This window comes from Phascolarctos cinereus, unplaced genomic scaffold (genome assembly GCF_003287225.1).
Source record: "Phascolarctos cinereus isolate Bilbo 61053 unplaced genomic scaffold, phaCin_HiC Scaffold_4;HRSCAF=312, whole genome shotgun sequence".
Taxonomy (NCBI): Eukaryota; Metazoa; Chordata; class Mammalia; order Diprotodontia; family Phascolarctidae; genus Phascolarctos; species Phascolarctos cinereus.
The window spans coordinates 391,048,537-391,075,674 of NW_027555847.1; the positions used below are offsets into that span (position 1 = coordinate 391,048,537).

Here is a 27,138-nt window from a genome sequence, read left to right on the forward strand (position 1 = left end):
GTGCCAAGCAGTCACTCAGTCTCTGCCTTCTTAGACTTCAATCTGTACCAGAAACTGGTGATTCCTATATGAGATAGTAGAGAACTGACCATGATGTTTTTATTGCTTGGCTACATTTTGGGGATCAGTAAATAGAGAAGAACCAGTGGGTATAATCTAATGCCTTTGACAAAGTCCCATGCCAAAGGCTACATACAATTTTGAGTCATAGTGGGCTTAGGGACTGGGCAAGATAGTTTTTTGTAAGATAATGAAGAATCCTAGGGAAATGAAAGAAAGGGCAGAGATAATCATCATAATAGCTAACATTTAGATAATGCTTTACAATTTTCAAAGAATTTTACATATGTTATCATATGTAACTCATATCATACATATGTTGAACCTTACAACAACCCCAGGAGGTAGGTTGAGGAAACTGAGGCCTGGTGAGGTGATGGGATTTCCCTACTGTCACACAGTAAGTAACTGAGGCAGTACTCAAATTCAGATCTTGCAGAATCCAGTTCTATTTCCATTATGCCACCTAAGGATAAATCAGTACTTCTCTGGATGGAAAAGTATAAAGATCTCTGTTCCTTAGGGACTGCTGCTTGAATTAATATTATTAGTTGTTGTTCAGTCATTTTCAGTAATGTCCAACTGTTTACTGGGGGTTTTCTTGCAGAGATACTGGAGTGGTTTGCCATTTCCTTCTCCAGCTCATTTTACAGATGGGAAACGGAGGCAAACACAGTTAAGTAACTTGCCCAGGAACACACAGCTAGTAAAAGTCTGAAGCAAGATTTGAACTCAGGAAGATGAGTCTTCCTGAGTCCAGGCCAGGTGCTCTATCTACTGTGCCACCTAGCTGCCCTACTAATTTAATATCTTTATAAATTATTTGTAGGAGGGAGCACACAGCAAAATCTCCAACTACAGAGATAACACTAAACTCTCCTCGGGAGTGAAGAAACACTGGATCTAGAGTTGAGAGAAGCTAGGGCTTAAAGAATGCACCATCTGGCCAAAGTGTCTTTTGCAGCCTGGGCATAAGCTGTCCTTGGCCCACACCTCTGATCTCCAGTGGTGTGTATAGAATAGAAAGCTGGAAGGGGTTTTAAAGAACATCTACTCCTACCTCCCCCACCCCCAACCTTTTACACATGTGTAAATTGAGGGCCAGCAAGTTGAAGGGACGTGTTCAAGGTCACACATATAATACTTAGCAGAGCCAAGATTGGAACTGAGGAACTCTTATTTCAACTCCATTGTTTATTTACTACATCATACTGTTCTGCTATCTAAGGATGCCTGCAGCCTTCCTTGACTGAAAGTCTGAGCCAAAACAGGCTTAGGAAAATAGCTTCAGGCTATTTTCAGGCCCCTGGATTGCGTCAACTTCTGGCATACAGCTACTGGAGAGTCCTGAGGGGGTTTGAGTTCAGTAACACTGAACAGATTTATGGGACCACTGGAAGTCCTCGGAATTCTAAAAGGGACCTGAACAATTCTAAGGGCTCTTTGTTGCAGCCTGATCCCATCTAGCTAGGGCCACCAGAATGGATGCACTACATATTTCTTCTATCCTGAGCTATGGGCACGGAGCTCTTACAGCATGAGGCTTCCACAGGCCAAACCATGGAGCTATTGCACAAACTGTCCCCACACAGGCCCCTCATTCCCGCTCTGCAAATGGGGGCCTGAGAGGCTGGCTCCTTGGAAAACCTGTTCTGTTCTGTTCCCACTCCCCTAAAGGACTCACGTGATTTCCTATTTGCCCGAGATCGTTTTCTTTCTCTAGGCACCACTCGCTGACTGGGCACTTGGGTGGCCGATTTGACGATGCGATCCATGATCTCATCTGCTGCATCATCTGTAATGTTGGGGGAGTCATCAACGCTGGCCTGCCATGTGCTGCTAGTAGAGCCTGGGCAAAAGAACCCCAAGAGACATAGGGTTGTGAAAGAAAAGGAAAAGAAAAAAAGACAAAATGACCTCTGATTTTTCATCTAGAAGCTGTATGAAGATTGGGTCATATCCTCCTAAGCATTGTCTCAGCAAAAGTCCAACACCCAATTCTCAATTATCTGCATTTGTATTCACCACTCAAATGACATCAGAAAACTCTGAGTGCCTTCCAGCTAAAAGATGAGTGACCAGGTCTGGCATTTCTTTGATATGCATCTTGAAGGGGCAGTTAGGTGGCTCAGTAGAAAGAGTGCTGGGTCTGGAGTTTAGAAGAACTTGTGTTCAAATCTAGTCTCAGATTCTTACTAGCCATGTGACCTTGGGCAAGTCATTTAACTTCTCTTTGCCTCAGTTTCCTCATCTGTAAAATGAACTCCCAGAGTTGGTGTGAGGATCAAATGAGACAATACAGTGCCTGGCACATAGTATTACATAAATGTTAGCTATTATTATTTTCTCAGCGCCAAGTTTAGAGCTATATACATCACATAGATGTTAAATAAATATTCATTACATGTGTGAATGAATCCTGTGAAACATGTAAAGTTGGTATCATTATCTCTGTTCCACAGACAAGGGAGCTGGAACTAAGAGAGGGTAAATCATTTGCCTAAGGTCACACAACTAGTTGAGATGAGGCCTTATGACTAGCAGTTCCATTAACTTTTCACTAGATTTCAGTTGCCTCTCTTTGGGTTAGTTTTCTAGTAGTGAATGATAATGGGTAATTCTTAGCCTTTTTGGCAAACTGTTGTTATTATTCACTCATGTCTGACTCTTTGTGACCCCATTTAGGGTTTTGTGGCAAAGATACTGGAGTGGTTTGCCATTCCCTTCTCTGGTTCATTTTGCAGATGAGGAAACTAAGGCAAACAGGGTTAAGTGACTTTGCCTAGTAGACAGGAAGGAGGACACTAGTAAGTGTCTGAGGCCAGATTTGAACTCAGGAAGATGAGTCTTCCTGACTCCAGGCCCCACACTCTGTCTACTGTACTACCTAGCCGCTCAGGTAAATGGTTCACAATAAACACACCAGAAAAACAGCACACGCTTCTGAGTTTAACTCTTAAGGGAGAAAAGGTCTTCCCTGAACATTGTGCCATCACACCAACTCTATATGTGGTCATAAGCTGATTATTCTTTCCTTATATTTGTCATCATCCATATGCCCATGCTTAGACTCACACAGAGTCTACCCCTGCCTCCCTGCCACATAGCTGTGACAAAGAATGGGGGGTAGGTTTAATGACTTACCCTGTGCCATGAGGACATCTCATGAGCACCAGTTTAAAAACTGTAACGGTGACTAATCCAGATGAGGAGATTTAAAAAAACACACACAGAAAAACCCAATGTAGGCTTTTTTTTTTTTCCAGCAAGTCCCCTAGTTAGGACCATTCAGTGAGTACATGCAGGTTGCATGACCTAGTAAAAACCAGCCATTATTTTTGTTTTAAAGACTAGAAGAGGTGGAACTAGAGTGAGTCAGACCAAAACGTTAGCAATGAGGCCACCTTTCATATGAGCCAGGAACCAGACTGCCAGAAAGGACAGAGGGAAGGCTGGGAATCTAGAGCTTTACTGACTATCCTCAGGGGATTCCTGTGGGAAGGCCCTTCAGTGGTTTTTCATTGGCTTTGTTCCCTGACCAGGCCTTTTGAAAGCTTGCCGCTGTTACATTTCTTCCTTTCTCCCAATTACACAAGAAAATAAATTTTATGTACAAAACGACATTAGAAGGTAATTATCCCCATTCCTCAGACAGTCGAGGGCTAGGCTGCTGGGAGTTCCATCAAGGGAAGCTCTCTCTACATTGTCATTCCCTTTATTTAATCCATGCAGGTCTTTAGGGTTGTAAGAATTCCACCAGCAATTCCTGAGGAACAAAACATATGGCCTGCCTAGGAGGCCTGTGTTGAAGGGTCAGCACTGGTGGTTTAAAGCTGGCTGCTAATTAGTGTCATCTTTCTCTGACCCAGAGAGCCTAGAGCTATTTCCTGTGCCATTGCCAGGAAGGCCTCTGTATTATGGTTTTCCAAACTCTCTTAGGTTGGGTAGTTTTGTGAAATCACCTGTTTGCTTCCCCTTTCCTAACTCCATATTTAAAGTTTGTGTGAAGATAAGATGTGCACATGTAGAAAGTTGAATAACAGTACAAAAGAGTTCACAAAAGGGCATATCCGAAGGGTCAGACAAGTGGGACAGACAGTAAGCGAGAGGCAACATGCAATAGTGAATAGAATGCTGCACTTGGGAGTCATGAAGACCTGGATTATCCATATCCCATCTCTGACACTCTCTAGCTATGTGGATGTGGTTAAGTCACACAACCTCTCTGAGCCCCAATTTCCTCATCTGTAAAATGGACCTAATAATACTTGGTAATATAAGGCTATTATGAGGCTCAAATGAGAAAATGCATGTAAACCTTAAAGAACTTCAAAAATGTCAGCACTTATTATTAGTGTTATGAGTTCAGAGGAGGGAAAGATCATTGTAGACTGGGCTAATGTGAAAAAGGCCAAACTGGGCCTTTGAAGAGAGGGAATTCACTAGAAGAACTCCCTGGCAAGTAAACTCCATCCCCCAATTCACTTGCCATTCACCAGCAGACAAGAAGGAGGTTGGCATTGGTGGGTGCCCTGGGGGAGAGTTCACAATAGATGCAAAATCCAGAGCCAGAAGATAGAGGCTGTTTTGTTCCGCTGAGCATTTATTTCATGTAATGATACAAGTGTATCTTCATCTATCTATAAAGATGATGCTTCCTCCTCTTCCATTGTCAATTGACCATGATAACGCCTACCTCAGTGTAGAGCTTTTCGCTTTTCAAATTGTTTTATAGCTTCACCTTGAACGAGTCATTTATAATCTCTCTGAGCCTCAGCTTCCTCATCTTTAAAATGAGATTAGACTTAAATGGTCTTTGAAGTTCCTTCCTATGATGGGGGTCTTTAACCTTTTCTGTGTCAAGACCCCTTCGGCAGCCTGGGTGAAGCCAAGGGATCACTTATCAGGGTAATGCTCAAGTGCATAAAATTAAATACACAGGATTATAGAGAAAACCAATTATATTGAAATACAGTTAAACCAAGTTCACAGACCCCAGGTTAGGAACCCTACATCTGAGAGCCAATTTCATTAAAGTTCGCATAATGAAGAGAGTGCTTTAAGGAAGGAAGTGGCCAATTACCTCTGCTGGCTCTGCTTCGTGTCCTCACGCCCAGCACTGAGGTGCCCTCTTCACCAATGGAGGAGGTTTTCAGCACAGCCTTCATATTCTCATGTTCAGCCGCATCTTCTGCATATTCCAGTCCCTGTGGTTGGCTCTGGGAGGGAGTGGAACTGCTGGAGAATTTTCCGGTCTGCAAAAAGGCAATTAGAGTCAGGATATGTGTTACCTTTCTGGAACAGCTGAATTCTGTTCAAGAGGGAAAAAGAAATCCATAGCTGAATTCTGTTAAAAGAAAAAAAAAGCAAACTGAATACTGTTAGAGATGCATGCTGCCTCTGCAGGTCCAACTATTACTGCAGTTTACAGGGGCTGTTCATCTGTTTGGGGATAATAATAGCATTTACATAGTGCTTTTATGTTTGCAAAGTGCTCTACAAGTGTTACCTCATTTTGTGAAAACATTTGTGTGATGAGTTCTGTTGTAAGAGAGAAGAGCTCTTGGCTCTTCTATTTGCCAGAAGAAGGACATTGCTGGGAAACAGGATAGGGATTGGACCTGTGGTTTCACTAGTATGGGAACTTCCTGGAGAATAAACTCCACCCCCCCATTATAGGTTGGCACTCTCTCTTTAACTTATAGTCTTAGAGAGTTTTTGAGAAGACTAACAAATCCATCAACTCTAGTCTTTCTGTTTCTTTCTTTCTTTCTTTCTTTCTTTCTTTCTTTCTTTTTCTTTCTTTCTTTCTTTCTTTCTTTCATCTATCAATCTAGTATCTATCTATCTATCTATCTATCTATCTATCTATCTATCTATCTATCTATCTATCTATCTATCTTTTTATAGCTAACCAGCCTTGTTACTTCACAGTTATGCTAACTTAGGCTTCTTTACAACCATTCTTACATCTTCACACATCTGTATTGTGTCTCCCTCAGGAAACCACCCATGCCTTGATATCCTCTATTTCTTTGTGCAACTGCCTCCTATACAGGATTTGGCCCAGTTTTTATCATAGAGTACACGCATGGGTGAATATTGACTGAAGCCAACTGGCTACTGTAGGGGAAAAGGAAGGAGTGCTAATTTTATAGAAACAATCTTGTGTGTGACATAGCTTGAGGGTGTTAGACTTCCTGTTAAGAAAAAAAAAAGTCAGGGCAGCTAGGTGGCACATTGGATAGAGCGCTGGTCCGAGTTCAAATCTGGCCTCACACACTTGACACTTACTAGCTGTGCGACCCTGGGGAAGTCACTTAACCCCATTGCCTAGCAAAAAACAAACAAAAAAAAAAAAGAAAAAAGTTACATTGCTATGAGAGGTGGGGACAAGGCTTGGACCTCTAATTTCAGTGGTATAGGGAGTTCTGGGATAAAGAAATTCTTTCTTATTAGGGCAGGTCAACATCTTCTAGGCCACTTTGTAGTTTTAGAGAACTGCCCAGAACACAAAGTATAATAGAAGCAAGGTTTCAACTCAGATTAGTGATGGGTAAGTTTGGCCATACGGATTTAGCATTCCTGGAAAGGGGGTCCATTTTCTTGTCAAGAAGGCCTTAAAAAACCGTATAATAATATCTAATCATTTATGCAGTCATCAGGATAGCATACAGTTGATCTGATTGGTCACCATCTGAAATGAGCTTCAATGGACTGACCACAGATGCATGCCTGTGTATATTATCTTTATTTGTATTTGTGTCTTATCTCCTTTAGGGACAGGCACTATGTCTCACTTAGACTTTGTATCTCCCCATGCTTAGCACACTGATCTACATACACCTTCTTAATAAATGTTTACTGAATGAATGGATGGATGGATGGAACCCCATTGATTATATTATTGATTGATATGATGGTGGAAAAAAAATGAATTGTCTGGGGAATAGCTGATTCTCTTATTCATTGAGTTTCTATTCCATCCAGCCAATCACTTTGCTCCTGGTTAGGCTGTACATAGATAACTGTGTGTGGTGGCACAGAGGAGTATAAATCCTTGCTGTTGTTTTTGTCCTTCATGCTTAAAGAGGACCACAGAGATATCATGATGTTAGGGTTAATGTATAGAGTACAAATTCCTGCTACTGCGGAGGTGGAGGCTGTGTGTTAAGCCAGTCTGGTATTTGAATTAACCCAATATGATGAATCTTTGAGGGATGGAGGAGCCATTAAGCTTCCTAAGGAGGGGAAACTTGTCCATGATGGAAACAGAGCAGGTCAAAGTTCTCATGTGGGAATCACTCCTAGGAGAGGAGTACTAGGAGAGATAGGGAGTCTCAAAGGAAAAAAAAAAATAAATAAATAAATAAATATATATATATGGATAAATGAATAAAAGGAACAAGCACTTTCTTTCAGATATTCTGTTTTTACAAACCGATTTAAGGTTCATCCTTTCATAGTAGAGAAGCATCATAAATATTGGCTCAAATTTTCAGGTCTAAGTAAAACATTAGGATGAGGTGCCATACAGCTCCCACATTATGGGGACTTGGGTACAGCTATACCCAAGATTATGACTTACACCAAATATCTAGTGAATATGGAAAAATCAGAGCATCAATAAGTTTCCAAATATCTATGGTGAGGTGTAGTGTTCCGGCCCTCCCACCCCCACAACATAGTATAATTCTGAGTTGTATGTACCAGCTCATAATTTGGAAAGGGAATTTAAACTGGAAGTAGTGATGGGAAAAGAATAAAATCTGTGGAAAGATATATACGTGTTATATTACATGTAAACTCATGCTGAAACAGTGAAACAACACCCACTATGCCTGGTAGTGACAGATATTTAGTAGTTTTAGCAATCATCTGTAAAAAGACATGCAAACTGGTGTTCTCTTGTTCTATGAACCATAAATTCTAGACCAATCATAATAGCATTTTAAAGGAGGCAAGCCAGTACTTCATGTACTACTTCATGTAATGGCTCCATGATGCCAAATATCTAGATGAATCCTGAAAAATTCTATTATCAAGATTTTTTCGGGGAAACATAGCATTTCTATGACTTTATTTTCTTTTCCTTTTACCCAGTGGTTTGGCATTCTATAGATCTAGCGCTAGCCATGGCACAGTAAAGGCATATAAATCATATTAATCATATAAAATTATTTATAAATCATTCTACAAAGTTTTAGGTCCATAACAATTGCCTGAAGGCTAGATGGTTGTCACATTTTCCAATGATAATCCTTCTCCCCTGTTATCTTCACCTCATTCTATTGCCACTCGTATTACTAGGTTCAATTAATGCAAATATCAGGCAATTTAGATTTCAAGAAACAAAATAGGAGAGTGAGAAAGAGCAAGAATAGATTTCTTTTTTATATTCCTGATAATAGTTCACATTCAAGAGTGTTTAAGAGTCAAAATCCAAATCTTGGACCCCTTATTTCACCAAAAAGAGCTGGGCTATCCCTGAGGGGCATGTGGCCAATTTTCCTGGTTTCTGTTCACTTTCAGTGGCAAGGAAAACACAATAAGATTCTGCCTGAAATTCCTGAAAATTCTGCCTCATGGCTGAATGAGCAATGCAAACCCCCATAAAAGGCTGTTAATGGTAAAACAGACGACCAAACAGAAAATCTCAAGTGTATGACTTCAAGTCCCTAAGTTTCAAATGCTGAGCACTTCACACTCCTAATGTTAGGAACAGACTTCACAGCACACACCAATATAGGTCAAAAAGGATCATTTCAAGCTTTTTAAGTAAACATACCTCAACTTCATCCTCTTCATCAGTCTATCAGAAGGAAACAAATAATATACAGAAGATAGAAAGATTCTTAGCAGGTACAAAAGCAAAGCATGTTCTTAGAGTTCTTGACATTACCCTTATCTCCCAAATAAGCTCAGGAAACATAAAAATAATGACAATTTTCCAAGCGGATCCCCATTGTCTACCTCATCAAGTGTAAGCTAAATATAATGCAGCAGAAAGTGTGATGAATTGGAATTTGGGGGACCTTGATTCATCTCAGATCTGATATAGCTAGCTGTGTGTCCTTGGGCAACCTTTCTGGTCCCCAGTGAGGGCTCTCTTGGGCCCTTCCTCTGTGACTTGAAAGGACTGGATTAAATGATCTTTCAGCTACCTTTTTGATCTCAAAATTTATGATTTTCCTTTTTGTACCTTTGGAGATTCTCCATGCTGAGACCCTACCCTTACTATCCATCTTTCATTCATTGATTCAATCTAACAAACATTTACTGGACCCCTAATATGTAGCTGGTACTCTGCTAAAAACTACAGGTACTGCAAAGGTGAAATAGACATGGACCTTGTTCTCAGAAAGCTTAGAGTCTCATAGAAGATTTTATTGTACTTCCTATTTCTCAACATTCTGATCAGTCTCCATCCTGGCCTATGGACATGCGACATTCGCCCTTCCTTCTTGCCTTGTGCCTTTGTTTGGATTGCTCCTAGTGCCTGTAATATTCTCCTCAAGCTCTACTTCTTGGAATTGTAACTATCCTCCAATTCAAGTCTGACCCAAGATTTATAGGAACTCTGCTTCAGGAACTCTAGCCTTACTGATCTCTCCTCTTCCAGAGACTTCTTAAAGCATGTCAAGTCAGTGCTGTGTAATTCAGCACTTTGTCACAAACCGCCTTGTATGGCTTTTTCTTGAATGTTTATTTTGTTTCCCCAAGAAGATTATAAACTACTTGAGGACAAGAACTGGATTTTATGCTTCTTCAATACCCCTCACAGGAGGTAGTAAACACAGTGCCTGCCAGAAACAGTGCTCGATAAAAAGGATCATCCTATCTTAGAATCTGAAATAATTTGGAAGGAAGGTATCAAATCTTAATGTCCCATCCTGAGGCAGGAAACTTCTCTATCACATCCACAATACGTGATCATTTCACTGCTTATTGAATAATTACAGTGATGCTGTTTAGTTGTTTTTCAGTTGTGTCCTACTTTTCATGACCCCATTTTTTTTTTTGGTTTGGTTTGGTTTGGTTTTGACAAAGATACTGGAGTGGTTTGCCATTTCCTTCTCCGGTTCATTTTACAGATGAGGAAACTGAGGTAAACATAGGTAAGTGACTTGCTCAGGGTCATACAACTAATAAACATTTTAGGCTAGAGTTGAACTCCAGAAGATGAGTCTTCCTGATTCCAAGCCCAGTGCTCTTCTATTCCAAGCCTTCTGTACCACCTAGCAGCCAAACTTTACAATTACTAGACTAGGAATAAAGAAACAAGAGACCTGGGTTCAAGTACCTACCTGTGCCATTTATTAGCTATGTGACCTTGTACAAGTTACTTACAGTAACTTCTCTTAACCTCAGTTTTCTTACCAGAAAAGTAGGGATAATAATAATCGTACTATCTAAATCAAGGAGTTGTTATGAGGAAAGGGCTTTGTAATTTTTGACATGATAGAGAAATTTTAATTATTATAATTTTGCTTAGTTTTAATTTTTGTGAAGCTCTTTTGTATAACTCAATCAAAATCCGCCTCCAAAATCAACCATTTTAATTTTGCTCCCTGGAGCCACACAGGATAAATGTAATTTCCTTTTCCACATGCAAATCCTTCACATACTTGAAGACAACTATCATTTGCTTTACAAAAAGTCTTCTGTCCTTGAATGATATGGTTTCCAGACTCTCCCTCATCTGGAAGTACTTCAGTTTGTCAATGCCCTCCAGTAGATACCCTCAACATTGTCACTCCAGTTGTTGTCTGACCAGCACAGTGTACAATGAGATGAATAATCTCCTGAAATCTGGGCACTAAACTTCTATTCATGCCATCTAAAGTACCATTACCTTTTCATAACTTCTGCTGTGAATTGCTGGCTCACACTGACTTTATGGCCAATTAAAATCCCAGTCTTCTTCATAAAAATTGCTTCCAAGGCAACATCTCACACATTGTGGAACTGTGTAATATCATAGTTGCATAATCTGATTTTTTTTTTAGTACAAATGCAGAACTTAACATAATTACCTTTTAAGTTTTATCTCGGTTTTGGCCCCACAATCTAGTTTATGGAATAGCACAGTCCTTTGCATATAGTAGTACTTAATACATTTATTAACTATTGACTGAATAGTGTAAATTTTCATTTTAATAGTTACCCATGCTTTAGCTTTCTTCTCACCTTAATAAAGAATGTTCTGTTTTCTTATCTAAAATATGCCTATGACATGTTTTGCTGCTTAGACTTCTGACTGTGTGGTCTAATTTCATTGAGAAATAAACTTCTTTTGGAAGCATAAACTGTAACACGGTTGAAAATAGCAGCACATGCCACATGGGGTTTATTCAGCTCTCCTCTCGGTCTGGCTATGTGTTGGATATTACTTCAAAAGGACATCAAAATGTTAAAGGACAGTAATGCAAACTATTAAAATCTTCCTATTTTGGAACTTTTTTTTTTTTTAGTTTTACTTACAATTTAGTTGTGCTGGTGATTTAATAAGCTCAGGTTTACTAATGTTACAAAGTTTATATCTGGTAGATACTGAAGCATGATGTAATGGAAAGAGCCTTGGAACTGGAGTCAAAAGACTCAGACCAGCTGGGTCCAAGTTCTGGCATAGCCAGAACTAGCTAGTTGTGTGACCTTGCACAAGTCACTTCTCCAATCCATTGTGAGTTCCTTGCCAGTGGTGGTCCTCATGAGCAGTCTGGATGACCACTTGTCATGAATGTTGCTGACAGGATCCTATTCAGATATGGCTCATACTAGAGAACCTTGGAGGTCCTTTCCAACCCCACATAGTCTTTAATCAAAGTATTTCTGATTCACATGAGCTAATAAAAGCTTTATGTTATTCTTTGGTTGTTTCACAGAAATACATCTTATCTCCTCAAATAAGCTGTAAACTCTTTGAGGATAGGGTGAGTTTCTTTTTCTTTCTCCTCTTCAATACCTTGCACAGGATAGGGCTGGAACCCTTGAAAGAGTTTAAGATAGTACAATTGGGTGAATCTGGAATTGGTTAAATGACTCAATCTAAAGAAATCAGCCTGTAAGGAAGTTTCCATTGGAATGCTTCAGGGATCTGTGACTGGCCCTGTTTAATATTTTTATCATTAAACTGAAAAAAGGCATAGATGGCAAGCATATCAAATTTGCAGATGCTCTGAACATAAGAGGGATAGTTAACATGCTAGGACAGAATGAGCATTCAAAAATGTCTTGAGATAATCTAGATTATTGGGTCAAATTTAACTGAATGAAATTCAATGGGATAAACGTAAAATTTTACACTTGGATTAAAAAAGTCAACATTAAAAACAAGACAGGGGAGCTATGATCAGATAGCAGATCATCTGGAAAATACCTTGAGGTTTTTGCTAGCTCAATATAAATCAATAATATGATATGGCAGTCAAGAAAACTAATACAATGTTAAAAGGGTGGCATTAAAAGAGGGATAGTGAATGCAGGTAAGAGTCCTGCTGTAGTCTGTCCTGGTCACACCATAATTGGCATATTGCATTCAGCTCTGAGTGCCATAATTTAGGGGGACATCAGTAGGTTGACGGTTGTCCAGAAGAGGATAACCAAGATAGTAAAGTGTCTTGAGAAGATGTTATTTGAAGACAGGTTAAAGGAACTAGAGATGATTAGACTAACAGGGACATGACAGAGTGTGTAAAGAGTATCATATACAGGGGCATTTGTTCTGCCTAGCCTCAGATGCTTGCTGCCTCAGGGAGGGCGGAAGAGAGGGAGAAAAGCAGGAATAGAATTTGGGACTCAAAACTTTTTAAAAAATCTTAAGAATTGTTTTAACATGTATTTGGAGAACAAATAAAATATTATTTTTTAAAAAGTAGCCAAAAGGCAAATTGGACACTTAACCAAAAAAACTTTCAAAATTGCTAGAGCTATTGAAAAGTGGAATGGGCTGCCTTAGGAAGTGGGGACTCCCTTTCATTTGGGTTCCAGCTGACCAGTCTGAGATTCTGTGATTCACACAGCTAGACAGACACAAGCTTAAGGTGGCACCATTTCCCTTGAAAAGCCTGTAAGGGCAATATCCTGAAGTTCCAGTAGATGGGGATGTGGCTATGTGAATGAAGACTGGACAGAAGACAAGCAGTGAGGGATGCTGCCTCTTTCCAAAAGCAGAAAGGCTGGGGTTTTTCTGCTTTGAAAAACTCAGGGATGGATTAGATTCTGATCATCCCCTGCCCTGACCTCCCCCAGCAATATCTGTACTTGTAAATACTTTAAGTACATAGAATATAAAGTACAATTTAATATGAAATTACAGAATATAATTTAATACAAAATATATTAAATATAATATAAATAAAATTTCTAGAAATGTCCTCTTGTGTTTCTAATCTGAAAAAGGAAGATTTAGTAAATTAACTAATTTTTATTTTTAGGTATATGGCAAAGAATAGTGCTTTAATAGCATTTGCAAAGCAGATGTTTTTAAAAAAGGTTTTCCACATTGATTTGTTGTGACACAGTGAACAGAGTTCTGGGCCTGGAGTCAGCAAGACCCAGGTTCTATTTCTACTAATCTCTCCCTGAATATAACTAGGCCCAACCTCAGAAGACAGGCACAAAGTAGGTCACTGAGGTCATAATGGGACCCTTGCCAGTCATTATACTTCACTGTCAGCTAAGTGGTATAGTGTATTGATTATGTGACCTGGAAACAGGAAGACCTAAGTTCAAATACAGTCTCATACACTTACTAGCTAGGTGACTCGGGGCAAGTCCCATAACTTTGGCCTGCCTCAGTTTCCTTAGCTGTAAAATCGGTATAATAATAGTACCTACCTCCAAGAATTGTGAGGATCACATGAGAGTATAATTATAAAGCACTTAGCACACTGCCTGGCATGTAGCAAACACTATGTAAATAATATTATTGTTATTACATTATTATAATGCTAAATTTTTCTTTTCAAGGCTCAGTTCTGGTGCTCCCTCTTCCATTCACCCTTCCTGAGGAGCTTCAGCTGAGCAGTAATTTCTCCACATTCAAATTTCCTGTGGCTTAGTTTGGCTTAATAAATATTTGTTTGACTAAATTGAGGGAAGCCTTCCATTTTTTCAGTTCCCCTTGGGATGAAATTTGGGCAAGGAGTTTTGCACCTGACCTCAGTTTGTTTTCATACTTTTTTTGTCCTCAGGTAGAAGGATGCTTACCATCCTCTGGATACAGAAGCCAAGAGGTTTGAATACTAAATGGAAAACTCAATTGTCATCACCATTTAAGAAAGGCATCCAAGCATCTATAGTAGGTTCCTTTGGCCTGAATGATGCTTGAAGCCTGAGTTCTCTCTGAGTATTTCAAGGATTCCCAGAAAGCAAATTTAGCCTTCATTTCCAAGGGGAGTCTTAGAGCTCCACGGAGCTAGAGATGCAGACATGAGCCTGTTGGTCTAGAAATGAAATTCCGAGCAACGTATGTCATTGTCTCCCATAATGGCTGTCATCTGAAATAGGTTTTCTCTCTCCAGCCTGGGGAATAGAATACTGATGGGAATCATTTACTAATGTCCAACTAATGGTTTTCTCTGGGCCTCTGGGGACAATGTTGGGTTTTATGGTTGATACAGATCACAGATCACAGAATGTTAGACCTGGAAAGGACTTCAGATATAAGCTAGTACAGTCTGGTTGTTTTACAGGTGATGAAAGAAGGCCAAGAAAGGTTAAGTAACTAAGCCACAGTTATATAAGTTTTTAGTGGCTCTGTACCTGGAAGTATTATTATCCAGTGTTGAAGATTTTTAGGATTATTCAGGATTATATGTCCTTTAAATAGAAAGAAATAACCTTTGACAATTTTTAAGGCAAAATGAAAATATAGCTGGGTCTGCCCAATTGACCATAAAAATGGGAAAGGTATAACTACTTGGAGACAAGACAATGAGATTCAATAAAGATGCCTTTGGTAGACAGAAGGGCCAATTTTATTTCTGATACTTGAGGGTCAGATGTGTTTCTTCAATGAGGCTAATTGGGACTTCTCAAGGAAAGATGTTCTGAGGTAATAGATATGGATATGAGCTGAGGGTATGGCCACAGTGTATAAGAAACATTGTTCTTCCTTCTTAGCTTTATCAATCACTTAGGTAGGTCATTTTTAAAGCCTTAGTTTCCTTTTCTACAAAATGAAGGGGTGGTCATTATATCAGAATCTTTACAGTCCTCTACCTTTTCCTTCAGGCATATTATGCAACATTTTGTCCTTCTGTTTAGGGGAATACCTCACTGGATTATAGAGACTTTGTGAGGAGAAACAGAGATTTAGGTGAGTGAAAACAGATAGAATGCTAAAAACTTTGAACCAACTTAAAGCGGTCTGAGACCACCAGACCAGATGAGCTCTACAGGCCCTTCCAGGTCTAACATTTATGATTTTTACCAGTCTACTAGTGGTACCTATAAAGAATCACCTCACAGGAATTAACTATTTGCTTATTCCTAGAGTTGTAAAAATGCAAGAAAAAAATTTAAAGTGTGAAAAACCCCTCTACTCCCTCTTTTACCTAACTGATCTCCAAGTACAAAAAATACATGGGGACACAAAATTCCCTCAGGATCAATATTTCTAATACATATATAAATTAATAAATACTAACTGGCCAAATGAAGGCCAGTAATCATCACAGCAGGTAGCCCTCCAAGAATATTTTTAAAATTTTCACTGAAGAATTTTCCACCAAAAATGAGGATAATAATAACAATGATAATAATGGCTAACATTTATAAAATGCTTTAAGGTTTGCCAAGTGCTTTATGAATATTATTTCATTCAATCTTTACAACAACCCTATAAGGTAGGCACTATTATTAGCCCCACTCTACTGATGAGGAAACTGAAGCAAATACAAGCTAAGTGACTTGTCCAGGGTCACACAGCTAGGAAGTGTATGGATTTGAATTCAGGTCCCCTAACACCAGGTTCAAAACTCTATCCACTACAAACACCTTGTCACCTCTAAAATGAGCATAGGGTTTGACTCAAATACTGCCTCTGCTCTATGTTAGATATGACCCATCATTTAAATTCTTTGCTGATATGTTCTACTTAGCCCTTAGGCACACTCTACATCCTGAATTCGGGGGAATGGTACTGATTCCTAGCAAACAAAATTTACTTTCAATGAGGCCTTGCAAAAATATTATCATGGGATTATAGAGTCTAGAACCAGAAGTAATCTCAAAAGTTATCTATTTCAGTCTCCTCATTTGATGGATGAAGAAATTAAGGCCCCAAAAGATGGAATCACTTGTCCAAGATCAGACAGAGAGCTAGGATTTGAAGCCAGGTCTTCTGACTCACAATGAAGGGAGAGTGCAGAAGGTTTTCCTCTCTGAACTCATTGTCTTAATATCTTATTGAGGGTCTCATGGAAAAGATCCTTGGAAATATGAATTCACTTTTCAAGGTTTGGTTAAATGGGTGTGGAACCAGTCCTGCACCTTCTTCTATGAACTTGTGACTCTGTATATAGCATGGGTTGGGGGAGGGAGGTTTGACAAGCGAAAAATTTCAAAGCTAAGTTATACAGTGTGTCCATGTATCTCTAATTAGTATGTAGATGAATTATTTATGAGTTGCCTTCCAATTAAGATTGGAAGAGGGAGCAAATTTATTCTCTGTAGTTCTATAGGAAAGAACCAAGAATAATGAAAGTTATGGGGATGGGTTGGGCAGATTTTAGTTCAAATTTAACAAAACAAAAAACCTTTCTGACACTCAGAGATGTCCAAAATTGAATGATGATAATAATATTATAATAATTTACATTTGAATAACTCACTGTATAGCATGTTAAAGTTTACATAGCCTTTTCCTCTCAATAATCTTAATGCCAAAAGGTAACATTTATATAGCTTTTTAAGGTTCACAAAGTCAAGTGCTACGCTAAATGGTTTACAAATATTTCCTTTTATCCTCACGACAAGCTCCCGAGGAAGGTGCTATTATTATCCTCATTTTACAGAAGAGGACTTTGAGGCTGACAGAGGTTAAATGATTTGTCCAGGGTCACACAGCTAATAAGTACTTAAGGTGAGATTTGAACTCAGGTCTATCTACATTCCAAGTGCAGTGCTCTTACCACCTAGCTAGTCCATCTGTTATCCCTATTTTACAGTTGAACCAATTAAGGCTCAGAGTTTAAATGACTAGCCTATGGCCACAAAGCTGGTAGGCTACTTGGAAAAGTCACTGGAAGTATTTAAGCAAAGGCTAAATGCCTCTGTCTGGGATATTGTAGGAGGGGATTCCTACTTTGGTTGGGAGTTTGATGGTCTCTAAGATCCCTTCCAACTTTGTAAGTTTTGATTGTATGGCCTGCAGAGTCAAGCTCAATTTGTTATCTGAACAGCCAAAATAAATGAGATACATAACTTTGCTGTTGTTCAAATGACTGGACTTAGGCTGTCCATTTGCTTGATCACAGAACTCCACTGTTTAGAAGTTTAAGTCATAGGAATCAACCCTTACACCAGGCACTTTGTCATGGTATATAGACACAATGGCTATCTTCATTTATTATATGACTTTCTGACATTTCCTTTAAGTTTATTCCTCATGGCTTGTCCTGGTCAGGCCTAGTAATAATGATAATGATAATAATAATAATAATAATGATAACAACAATAAAAACTCATTTATATAGCACTTCAATTTTTCCAAACTTTACATGTTTTCTTATTTGATTCAAATAGACTGACGTGGAAAAAACGGATGTAGAAAAGATCATGGGATAACTCAACATGATTACAAAGATTCAATGATTCTACATCTCATGCATACTGGCTAAGTGAATTAATCTTAAACCTCTAAAAAACTTTGCCCTAAGACGATTCACTATAGAGAGTAATCTCACACGAGGAGCAGAGGTGGTAACAGAATGAGGACGTTGCAGGGAGCTTAGCTACCCAAAGTATCTTATTATAAATATTGGTTTAAGGTAAATCCAAATGTTAGAGCGAGGCTCCCGTGTTTGGCATTCAGAGAGCCGTATTTATTTATTTTACTCAAAAGCAAACTCTTTGGCAGGAGGCGGATTTCTTGGCACTTACATCAGTGATCATTTTCCCTCGGGTCTTGTTCCTCTCTCTGTGGTTTGCTCTTTTCTGTTTCTGCTGTAAGGCCCGCTCCCGGGTAGTGCGATATTCCAGGGCAAACTCGCTGATGATTCTACAGAACTTATTAATGTTCACATCACGAATTGCGTAGGGGGGATGGCCCATAAACAGTAAGAAGGAGTGGAATCTGTAATTTATAAAAATAAAAAGGTAACTATTTTCTTTTTTTTAAGAAAAATGATTCACTTTTCTAAAAACTCCCAGTAAAAAGAAATCCAGCCCATTCCTTTCCCCTTTTCCAGCACAATACATTCCTCAGTTGGCAAATCTCATTTGCTATCGAAGAGGTTTTGGGTAATGAAATATCACTGGCATGATATGATTAAATACAAATAGCAAATAATTGACAAATCCAGCCTACTTTCTCAGGCTTATGATGGTGATATTTCCAGAACCCCATTTGCCTCCACTACTGCATTAATTCTGATATGTGTAACATTCAAAATTTAACTCTAAAAATATACATTCATAAGTTTCATTTATCTTAAACCACTTTAAAAGAATGACTAGACTTAGGGAAATTTTAGAGAAGAGGAAAGAAGTTTTCCATGCCACCTCAGCAACACAGGAAGGAAAGAATTCCTACTTTACAGGAGTCTGTAAAATGGCCAAATAATTTCATATGCCTTAAGTTTAACTCTGACCTTAGTCACTACCGTGTGTTCTACTTTAAAATAAAATATACAACTAAATGAAGTGTCTGATGCAGTTAAGGATGAGCAAGGTTTATCAGGGAAAGACTCTTAGCACATTCCTACATTGGACTTGTATTATTGCTCCTATGAAGCAATAATATACTTTAACTCAAATAAGACTCTAAACTTGAACTACAAGCATCAGTCAGCATGTGAACACGTTGACTAAGCCTGGGTTCTTGCTGATAAACATGGGACTACAGGATTTATCAACCCTTCTTCAAAAACCAAAACCAAAAGTCAAATAAATGACAACAAAAAAACCCTTACAACATCTATGGGCTAAAGAAAAAAGAAATGGAAGTGAGCTTAGAAAGCTTCAGAAGCTCTTAGGACAAGAATGACTCTACAATCCAGTCAATACAGTTTAAGGATGTTAAGAACCTGGAGAGTATTGGGGGAGATTAACCAGAGTGGCCTTGAGTCCTTTTCATATGAGGATGGAAAAAAGTGGCCATGTTTAACCTGCAGGAGGGAAGACTGGGGCGGGGGGGGGGGTAGGTCATGGTAACTGTTTTCAAGTATGTTGTAAATGGTTACCAAGTGGAAGAGGTATTGGAGTTATTCTACTTGGCTCCAGAAGGAAGAAGTAGGAACACTGAGTGGGCATTGCAAAGACATCACTCTAGGCTTAATGTCAGCATTAACTTCCTAACAATTGTTGTTCTGTTGTTCAGTCCTGTCTTACTCTTCCTGACTCTGTGGATCATACTGTCCATGGGGTTTTTTTGGCAGAGATATTGGAAGGGTTTGCCATTTCCTTCTCCAGCTCATTTTACAGATGAGGAAACTAAGGCAAACAGGGTTAAGGACTTGTCCAGGGTCACACAGCTAGTAAGTATCTGAGGCTGGATTTGAACTCAGGAAATGAGTCTTCCTGACTTCAGCCCCAGTGCTCTATCCCTGAACCACCTAGCTGCCTCTTCCCAACACTTGCAGCTGTCCAAAAATGGAATGGGCTGGCAAGAGAGGTAATGGATTCTCTTTTCTTGGAGGTATTAAACAGAGGCTAAATGACCAGTTTGGGGTATTTTGTAGTGGTGATTCTTTTCAGATATAGGGTGGACAAATGGCCACTGATGTCCCGCCCAACTCTCAAGATCTGATTCTGAGTGATATCAAATATCATAATACTATTTAGTAGAATATCCACAGAAACAGATGTCCTGCTTCTAAAACTAGATACAAATTCTCAGCTTATTTCTTTTTTTAATAGAATATTTTGAACTATTGATTTTTAATTAATAAAGATCTGTCTGTTCTCTCTCCAATACTTTCACCACATGCCAGTAACTTTGAGTAAGAAGTACCACCAATAATTTTTCAATTAGTTATGTGGCTTAAGCTATATGCTCAGCAACAAGATGGTTCCATAAGTCACATGAATTCCCATCATGAATTGGATGCAACAGTGACCAAACCTACTAATCTTCATGGACCATATCAGTGTAGACAGGCAGAATTGATTTGTCTGACTAGAGGTTTATGGTCAGAATGGCTATTGGAATAATTCTGGGGTGTGTGTGTGTGTGTGACTGAAAATCTCTATCATGTGTATGGATTGTATAGTTTTAATGAACTCCGTGGAAAACCTTCTATTTTTATTTAGGAAAATAGAGAGAAGTATAAGTGAATATGTAGGGAGTCCTGATGGGGGGGGCAACGGGCACTCTTGGTAGGTGGTCTCTACTTTGTGAAATAAGAGGAAAGACATTAGCTGAAAGAGATGAGGTAGTAGTAGAGGCAACAGGGCTTTGAGGAGAAAAGATAAGGTTGGAACAGCTTCTAAAAAAGGTAAGAAAGAGGATTAATCAGGGAAGAATAAAAATTTTGCCCCGGTCAATTTAAGATTAGGGAACATGCATTTGTAGTGGGTCCAGTTACTATGGGAATCTGAGTTCCTCCACTAGTTTTCTGCAGCTCAGGGATAAAAAGAGAAAGAGCAGATAGTGGGGGCAACCACACAGACAGGATGTGAATGGTGGTAAGGAAAGGGAGACAAGGGAGTCTGATATAGAGAACATTATATAACTAAAGTAGTCAACTAGAGGGCCAAGACTGTAAAGAGAGGAACCATCTCTTCCACTTGCCTCCGCTTCTCCCTCCTGTTTTCTTTCTAACCTTGAGAATGTCTAATTGGAGTTTACCAGGTGTAGGCTTATTGATAAGGCAATATGTTGGGAATAAATTAGCCCCTGTATTTTTTATCTCTATAAAATGACTCAAGTGTAAAAAGAATTGTTCCAATAGCCAATCTGACCATAAACCTCTAGCCAAACAAATCAGTGCTGCCTGTCTACACTAAAGTATGTGAATGTGGAGAATTTTGTGCTCATCCAGTGAGAAGATTCATCCCTCAGGTGTTTTTAGGATTTTAGTTTTAGGGCATCTAACCTAAAAAAGGCAAGGAAAGACTTCTAAGACCAGCCCTGATCCATCTCCTGAGACTCAGACCCTCATTCCAAATATTTAACAGAAAGGCTTAACGCATATAAAACTGAACTTCTTTTCTCTTAAACCTAACTTTTCCTTCTAATTCCCTTATTTCTGTTAATAATACTACTTTTCTACCAGTCACCAAATTGGAGATCTGTGTCATTTAATGTTCTTCCCTTTTCTTTCTCCCTTACATCCAATGTCCTTGTAGATTCTCTTTCTACATTGCCTTTCACACCTGTTTTCCTCCTTTCCATTATCCATACCATCACTTAAGTTTAGGCTCTCATTATTTCTGAAGAACTACAATGGCCTTCTAATTGGTCTCCAGTCTTTCATCCCTTTAACACCCCCCCCCCAGCAGATCAGGTCAGATTAACCTTCTTTTTTGTTTGTTTGTTTGTTTGTCTGTTTTTAGTGAGGCAGTTGGGGTTAAATGACTTGCCCGGAGTCACACAGCTAGGAAGTATTATGTGTCTGAGGCTGAATTTGAACTCAGGTCCTCCTGACTTCAGGGCTCATGCTCTATGCCACCTAGCTGTCTCAGATTAACCTTCGAAATCAAAAACCTTTGATGGTTTGCTTACTGATTATAGTCTCATATCCCTCTACGATCTAACTCTAATCTGCCTTTCCAATCAGACACTCAATATTCATCCCTGTATCTCCTTTGATTCCCAGAATGAAGCCTTGCATATACAGGAAGTACTCAATAAGCATTTGTGGAGTCAATTTATATAATGATTGGAAACAGGCTAAAAATTATTACTTAGTAGAGACCTTTAGGGAACCTACTTTAACAAAAAGAAATAATTTGCAATTAGCATAACAGTTTGTAGTAAATGGTGATTCTTAAGTATTTGAGGGTGAATCTTGAAATTTGAACATTCTCCTAGGTAATACACAGATAAACTGATTTAACTCTTGGCAGCTAGGTGGCGCAGTGGATAGAGAGCTGGGTCTGGAATCAGAAAGAGCTGAGTTCAAATTTAGCCAAAATACTTATTAGCTGTGTGACCCTGGGCAAGGCATTTAACCTCTGTTTGCCTTAGTTTCTTCCATTGTAAAATGGCGATAATAACAGAAAATGCTTCACAGGGTTTTTGAGGATCAAACGAGATAATATTTCCAAAGTGTTCAGAACACTGCCTAGCACATAGTAGACACTATATAAATGCTTATTTATTTCCCTTTCCCTTCCCTTGTTTGAATATTTAGACATTTTGAATACTGGAGTCTGAATTAACTAGATCCAACTGTATAGTAAATAAAAGAGCTTCAATTCCACATGCAAATACTACTCTCAGTGAGGATGGGGAGAGAAATAAAGAGGGGATAGTAGCCCTGTGGGATGGAAATGATGTTGATGTGGGACATTTTGATGGATGTACCAGTAAGGACAGGAAGTCAAAATCCAGGACTATCATTCTACCTAATGCAGAACATCTGGTCACTATAGTCTTACTCTTTTTGGAACCTTTGGATTCTGCCCAGTTGTCAGTCATCAGAACATGGGATAGGATTGATGGAGAAAAGGAAGATATTGAGAGAAAGAAGGAAAAGGAAACAATGTAACTATTATTGATATGTGTAAATAAAAAAACCATTTAATTTCATTTTAATTCTATCTACTATTATACTTAAGGATACTGAAAAACACTTTCATATATATGTATATATAGACATGTCATGTCTATATATATATCTATATATCTATTTATATATGAGACATGCATGAATATCTCTCTGTTAGCAAGATATACGTTCTTAAAAAGTTAATTGTAAAATAGTTTTTTTGGGGTGGCATTTACCAATACTTTAAATGTACCAAGGGAGTCAAGAACTTAAAAGAATCATGCTTTATCTTCTCAGTAGAATGCAAACTCTTTGAAGGCAAGGGCTATTTTGTTTGTGTTTTTGTATCCTATGCATCTAGCATAGCACTTGGCAGACAGTAGGTACCAAATAATTATTTGTGGTTGGAGTGAAATGAAGCCAATCTGTTCAATGTTTGCACGAAGTCAAGAAACCAGCATGATTTTAAAGAGCCAAGGAATAAGAGTTAGAAGATGCACCTTCAATTTTTAGTTCCAACACCTTACTAGTTCTATGACCTTGGGCTTCAGTTTCTTCATCTATAAAATGAAAATAATACCTTTGCAGATTGTCTCAGAGGGTGTTGTAAAGATAAAATAAGATAATATGATGCCATATATGATGCCACATAATTGAGCATCATATGCTAAAAATGCTGTTTAAAAGGTAAGGTATATTAAGTATTTGGTAAAGTTAATAATTGCCCCATAACTTGGTGTCTGTCTGTCTGTCTGTCTGTCTCTGTCTGTCTTTCAGCTTGCTTTGTTCATGGAAAGAAAAAAATAATCCAGACCATATAGTCTGTGTCTTTCCTTTAAAGTTCATTTTAGTGATACTGGAAACTTGATCTCCATACTGAAAGCCTCGTCTATATACACGTGGATGCTTCTGAGTCACTTTAGTTGCTGCTTAGAGAATCACTAATTTAAAACATATGGTGCCATATTAAATGTATGATGCTTCTATCTAATTATATACTCTGTGAAATTATACTCCTATAACATGCCCTTTTCCCCTAAGGAAAAAAAAAATATGAGTGGTTCATGCTGTGTACGTGACAAAACTGTCTGATCTCTGCCACTAACCACTTCTAAACATTGTATGACTTAACTTCCTAGGGCCTCAGCTTCCTCCAGCTTCCTCATTTGTAAAATGAGGGGCTGGACTAGATAATCTCTAAAGGCTCCATTCCTGCTCTAGAATTCTTTGTCTGTGATTACACGACGCTTTCACCAGCAAAGAAACAAGTGCTCTGTTAAAGGTATTCATGACTGAAACAGGTCATGAAACCAAATATCCTGCCAGTTCTGCCCTTGTTCTTTTTTCAACCTTTTAAAAATTTGGTTTTTTTTAATTAACGAGCATTTATTTTCTTTTCCTTCCAACTCTTCCTCCCCTGAAAAAAGAAAAAGAAAGAAAAAGAAAACACTTCTAAGAAGTATGCATAGTTTTAAAAAAGTTCCCACATTGGCCATGCCGAACGATGTAAGTCTCATTGTACATATTGAGCCCATCACCTCTTTGGCAAGAGGTAGGTAACACGTTTCATCACCAGTCTAGAAAGTAAGGAATGCCCATCAACTGGGGACTAGCTGAACAAATTACAGTATATAAACATAATGGAATACTATTGTGCTATAAGAAATGATGAAGGGGATAGTTTCAGGAAACCTTCTAAAGACTTGTATGAAGACTTGTATGATCCAGAATGAAGCAAGCAGAACTAGAAGAACAATTTATAGAATAAGAGCAATATTGTAAAGACAAACAACTTTGAAAGACTTAGGAACTCTGACTTTTTTATTGTCTCCCAGAGACAGAATGCAGGCTGTAGTAACAGACCTGACAAGTGGAGGTATTAGCCAAGAAATTGGAAATCCCTTCTGCTCTTCAGGGAAAATGGAACTCCTGGAGCAGAGAAGCCTTAGTCAAGATTCTGTCTGCAGTGGAGATGCCAGGTACCAATTCAACAATAAGATCCTCTGAATCTATGAAATAGTATGATTATTTTCCTCAGAAGAAACCTCTTGTGTAGATGAAATGACTGATCATCCAGGACAAATAAGCACTGCCTGCCTTGAATTTACAGCACAAATTTTCATTGTCTTAGTTACCACATTTTAGTTTAAAGAGTATTTTCAAAGTATTAATATGCTGATGTCCCAACCCTTTTACCTATTGATTATTCTTCTGTGAACAATCTTCAGAATTATAATTCTTTCTGCACAATCTTTCAGGAACTCAGACATTCTTTGCTTCAGAACTGGTTTCATTTCATGTTTGGCAATTGCCTTGAGGTGATCCCAGGATGCTTTGCATCTTCGTTCCATCTGACACAAGTTGTCTTGAAGTTGATCAAAGTCAACCTGAAAACAAGGGAAACATTAATAAACTCTCTGGAGCAAATGACCACTAAATCTGTACGTGGGCACCTGGGCTATAAAGTCCAATTCCCATAAAGAAAGTAGTCAAAAAGTTAAAACAACAACAACAATAACAACTTTTCTGATTAACGCTGGGAATGATAATCTGAAAATCATTCATATGTGTATTGACACTAACAATTTAGCTGTAAAACTATTTTCCAAGTGAAACCTAGGGAACGGAGTCACCTTTTTCTGTCAAGTCTGGCAAGAAATATTACCAAAACTCAAACTTTGCACAGCGAGATGAAGGGACTAAATGTGGTCAGAGGTTCTTCCACATATTGTTGAACAAGATAATCTCTTCCTCCTCTAAAGTGAAATTTCACTAACTATAGATTAAAAGAATGGGTAATGGTTTGAAGCTCATATTTACATGGCATTTTTGTGGTTTGCAAAATGCTCTACATACATGATCTCATTTGCTTTAAACAGACTGATGTAGTGAAGACCACCAGACAGCACAACGTGACTGCACTGACTTTCAACAGCAAACTAAGAATTACCACCAGCCAACTCTGAAAGCAACAGGAAAGTGAAGGACTTGGGTGCTCAAAAGAGAAAAGTGTCTCTCTTTTTATTCTCCTCCTTTCCTACTTTCTTCCTCACTCTCTCCTCCTTCATGGCATGTTTCATTTCAGTGGCTCCATTATATGAAGGCCTGCTGTTCTCAGACCCCACTACTTGAACCTGATATTTTCTTATTCTCATGTGATTAAAGGGGCTTGGGGAGGGGGAGGTGGAAGAATACAACTACTCTTTTTTAGTTTTATGCCCTAGGACAAATTTCTGTGTTTGGTGTGAAGCGTAAGGAGAGTTAAAACCTTAAGATAGTAACCAATGAGAAACTTGAAAGAAGAACAAGAGTAAAAGATATCATCAGGGAAATGCATGATAGAGAGGATGGGCTGGTCACATGACAAGAATGAGGGATGATGGGTGGACAGTCAGAGTGCTCTACTAGTATTTTCTTGATATCAGGAGAAATCAAGGAGGACCTTAGACTCATTGGATGTCTCCCCTTCCTCTCTCTTTCCTCTTACAGTGAACTTATGGAAGGACATTAACAAGAGCTGTGCAGGCTGGTCCAGCATGGATGGTCACAATCTGCCCCAGTGGAGGAAGCATTTGAATCAAAGAGATGGTAATTCATTCTGTTTACCAACAAATCAAACTCCAGGAATTTCTCAGAGTATTGGTATTGTGCCAAAGTATTAAGTAAAATTTAGGAGGGGGTTGCATGACTGTCTTAAAGGCCTCAATGGGAAACACTCTGACAGAGAAGCAAAGGTAAAGGAAGTGCTTTTAAAGTTCATTAGGAACAACACGACAGGAAGTCACACTGACAATAGACCCCGGCGTAGAAAGACTGAAAGCAACACTTCAGCCTTTGTTCAGGAGAAGGAGAAGACAGTTTAAGTTCCAACATCTGCAGCAAAGGCAAGGGTTTTCTTCATTGTTCACAGACGTACCTTGGCTGACCTAGTGATGGCCCCAATCTCGGAATACAGATCTGTACTGTCTGGGAAATTTTCCACTACCATTGTGCACACATGGTGAAGGAGAGACTGTTTGTGCACAGTGTCTTTGACCTCTGGAACCTTCTCGAGGTAGCTCAACTCAAACGCTTTGGCCTGTTTGGCAAGAAGAGAAAAAGGGAATAAGCTTAAACCTGTTTTGTTTTACTCAATCTCCTAAAGCGCACGTGAGCCAAATTAGGAAACTGTGCCTGCTTTAAAGGCCTCCTCTGCCCA

At 38.8% G+C, this 27,138-nt stretch overlaps 1 protein-coding gene across 7 annotated transcripts in view; it reads right to left on the reverse strand.

The window, feature by feature from the left end:
• FHOD3 (formin homology 2 domain containing 3) overlaps nt 1–27,138 on the reverse strand; it is a 717,939-nt gene that overhangs the window by 19,901 nt on the left and 670,900 nt on the right. For 4 of the 7 annotated variants that reach the window (XM_020985701.2, XM_020985700.2, XM_020985698.2 and 1 more), the window contains 6 exons: nt 26,857–27,018; nt 25,137–25,327; nt 18,169–18,361; nt 8,849–8,872; nt 5,144–5,315; nt 1,745–1,909 (listed from right to left, as the gene is read on the reverse strand). In XM_020985701.2, the coding sequence (XP_020841360.1) occupies nt 1,745–1,909; nt 5,144–5,315; nt 8,849–8,872; nt 18,169–18,361; nt 25,137–25,327; nt 26,857–27,018 (907 nt within the window). The remainder of the gene's footprint in view (nt 1–1,744; nt 1,910–5,143; nt 5,316–8,848; nt 8,873–18,168; nt 18,362–25,136; nt 25,328–26,856; nt 27,019–27,138) is intronic. The other 3 variants (XM_020985699.2, XM_020985704.2, XM_020985702.2) reach the window with 1 other exon arrangement.